This window comes from Condylura cristata, unplaced genomic scaffold (assembly GCF_000260355.1).
Source record: "Condylura cristata isolate star-nosed mole 26May11 unplaced genomic scaffold, ConCri1.0 scaffold00014, whole genome shotgun sequence".
Taxonomy (NCBI): domain Eukaryota; kingdom Metazoa; phylum Chordata; class Mammalia; order Eulipotyphla; family Talpidae; genus Condylura; species Condylura cristata.
This window is the reverse complement of record NW_004567115.1, coordinates 51,673,490-51,676,713: the sequence shown is the minus strand read 5'-3', so window position 1 is coordinate 51,676,713 and position 3,224 is coordinate 51,673,490. Positions and strand designations below refer to the sequence as shown.

The window sequence follows — 3,224 nt, the reverse complement described above, 5'->3', positions numbered from 1 at the left end:
CGGCTGGGCTGCTGAGGTTCCACCCAGCCGAGGGTCTTGTTTCAGTTCTGAGGCTTCAAGGACCCGGCGAGGGCTGGAGGCCCAGCGCAGATTCCTCTTCGCAGCGTGAAGCGCGGACTCCTTGGTCTCGCTTCCTCCTGCAGAGTGACCGTGTGAACGCGGCCCCTTTCTGGACCGCGTGCTGCAGGTGCTTGCACGGCCTTTCCTGGACGGCTCTGCTCTCCGGGACCCGCGGTGGCCCACGTGCTCCGAGCTGAGCCCCACGGCCACAGAGCCGGGCCCTTTCCCGTTGCGGCCTCCTTACTCGGGTAAACTTTCCGTATCCGTTCACGGCCTGTGCCGGGGAGACGCTTAGGCAGCACAGTTCCCTGGAGTGGCAGGAACGAGGCCGGGATTTGGGGGGTGTGGGGGTGGCGGGGGACCCCGGTGAAGCACTAGGGACTTTTGGAAAAGAGTAAATGCAGATGGCAAAGAGGGTTTTGTGCAGCCGTTGAAAGCAAGTCTGAACCCTCGCAGAGCCTGGTGCTGTGTCTCCTGGTGGTGGGGGCTGCGGGAGCAGGAGCGTGCCTGGGTGACCTGGGCCGGGTGGGGGCCGTGCGGTCCGAGGGTGGCACCCCGCCACGGCCCCGGGCAGCTTGCACGTGGCGAGTCCTCGCCTCTTCAGTGACGGAGGAGGGAACCGGCTGGGCGTGTGCTGGGGACCCAGGGGACGTGGACCGACCTCAGGGAGACCGAGGAGGGCGGCCGTGGCTTGTGGGGTCGGCAGCTGCAGGCCGGGGGGCCGGAGCAGTGGATCCCCGGTGGGCTCTGCTCTGACCACCGACCTGCGCGGGCGGAGGGCAGGTTTACGGCGGCCGGGGCGCCGTGGTGACCCGTGAGGCGGGGGGACCAGGAAGGGGGTGTGGGGGCTGTGAGCTCAGAGCTTGACTGGGGGGTGCTGTGGATGCCTCGTGGCGCTGGCTCTGGGTGTAGATGGTGGAGGCGAGGCCCTGGGGGCCGGGGTGAGGGCGGGGAGGAGCTGGCCTGGGCCCTGGTTCCCGGGCATCGGAGGAGCAGAGCCGGCGTGGGGGTGTCTTCCCAGAAAACTCAGGGGAGCCAGCGGCCGGGGCCAGCTCGGCCTTCTGCCGGGTGCTGCTGGGCAGCACGACAGAGCTCGGTGCCTCGGTGGCCACAAATGAGAAAAAAATGTAGAGCTCCTTACGTGTTTCATCTCTTTTTAAAATTATGACGTAGTTATTTATGCACACAAGAACTGGGGTGCAGGCCAACAATGTGGGGGGTGAGAGGACTCATCAGAGACAGAGTAGGGAGCAAAACAGGCAGATCTCCTGAAATACCTGCGGAAGGGAGCAGCGGGGGGCCACTCCCTGCCCAGCATGGCACTCGTTCGTGCTGCAGCGGCTGCGGCCAGCTCACAGCACTGAGAGTTGAACTCCTGCACCGCTAGGGACGCCTAATGTCTCATCCCTTCTAACGGACACTTAGGGGCCCCTGCCCAGTTCCCCAGTTCCTCTAGACCACAATAATGATCCCGTGTGTCCTTTGCTTCCCCAGGAAGGACAGCAGCATGGCCAGCGTGCTGTCCCGGCGCCTCGGAAAGCGGTCCCTCCTGGGAGCCCGGGTGCTGGGCCCGGCCCTGGAGCCTCAGGCCGAGCTCCTGGAGGGGGCATCTTCCCAGCCTGGCCTCGCCTCAAAGGACTCTTACCGCCCGGAACAGCCCAAGGAGGTCCTCAGGGCCCCCTGCCCCTCAGGCCTGCCCGCCGTGGCCTTTCAACCTGGGCAGAAGGTAGGTGAGCCAGTGGACACATGACCTGTCTCCCCACACCTGGGACCAGGGGGCCACTGGGACCCGAGGGACAGGCTGGAAGCTCCCTGGGTGCGGCTGCCGCCTGGTGGCCATGCCCCGAGAGTGGTCAGTGCGCCCCGCCCGTTCCCCAAGGTCCTGAGGCTCAGGTTGGCCCCGAGTGCCCTGGTAGGAGAGGTGCGAGGTGTGAGCAGTCCAGGGCAGCGCTCGGGCACCCGCAGTTCACAGGACTCGCAAGGGAGGGCAGCCCCGGACGTCGGGAGGGACAGAGAGACCCGGTGGGAGAACTCAGTCCGCGTACCGGGACGTAGCTCTGCGTGGACGAGGCCCGTGCTGTGGCCTGGTTCCGGCCTTCCCTCTTGCTGATTTGCTGACTTCGTCAGGGTGTGTCGCCTTGACCTTTGTGGTCAAGCACTGGGGGCTCCCCTTTGTGGTCACCACGCGGCTCAGAGCACCGTCTTGTATCTTGTAGTTCTCGTAACTCTCTTGACAAGCGGTGGTTGACACTAAAAAGAAGTTCAGCAATAGCGTGCGTAACCCCTGGCCACATGCAGCCACTCAGCGTGGCTGCGTGGCCCGGTGGCTCCGGACGCCATCCTCGGGGGGTCAGCCAGAGCGGGGAGGCCGAGGGGACGGGCGGATGGACGCTGGGGAGGCTGCAGGACGGCACCGACGGCGAGGCGTGTGGACTGCAGGCGCCCGGCCGCTGGCCGCAGCATCAGTGGCATAGAGACCACATTCAGAGCCGTCAGGGCCCCGGGGGGCGCGGGAGGGTCTGATGTCGGAGGACCGGTTCCGGGGCTAGTCCGGGCGCTCAGGTCGGGCGCAGGGCTGGGGCGTCTGCCTGAGCTGAACGTGGGGGTGCAGCCAGCGGCAGGGCCCGCCGGGAGCTCGGGGCCTGTGCCGACCCCCAGCGCTGCTGCTCTCTCCGCAGGTCTACGTGTGGTGTGGCGGTCAGGAGTGCGCGGGCCTCGTGGAGCAGCACAGCTGGCCGGAGGACAAGGTGACCGTCCGGCTGTTGGAGCAGATGTCGCAGGTGTGCTGCAGAGCCGAGGAGGTGTGGCTGGCCGAGCTACGGGCACCGGCCCCGGAGCTGGGGGCCCAGGCACCCGCCTACAGGCCTGTTTCTAGGAACATCGACGTCCCCAAGAGGTTCGCGTGGGAGCCCGGGCTCTGCACGTCCTGGGGGGGTCACGACGGGTCCCGCATCTGGTGGTCAAGGCGCTGGGTCAGGGCGGTACGAGAGGGGCAGTCCTTGAAGACACCAGCCTGGTGCCGCCCTGCCCTGCCACTCTGGCAGGCTGCAGACACGCTTTGGCTGGGCCGAGGCCTGTCCGCCTCCTTCCCACGCGAGCTGACGTGAGCCTTGGCTTTTCCGGGAGGAGGGAAGGGGCGAGGGCAGCCTGGATCAGGAGTCGGC

General features: G+C 66.9%; 1 protein-coding gene across 1 annotated transcript in view; it reads left to right on the top strand.

Moving 5' to 3' along the window:
- The first annotated feature begins 1,500 nt into the window (after positions 1-1,500).
- The window catches only part of ZNF395 (zinc finger protein 395), a 10,717-nt gene continuing 8,993 nt past the window's right edge, over positions 1,501-3,224 (top strand). Inside the window, exons 1-2 of the mRNA XM_004682424.2 lie at positions 1,501-1,786; positions 2,739-2,956. Of these exons, the coding sequence (XP_004682481.2) occupies positions 1,526-1,786; positions 2,739-2,956 (479 nt within the window). The 5' untranslated portion in view covers positions 1,501-1,525. The remainder of the gene's footprint in view (positions 1,787-2,738; positions 2,957-3,224) is intronic.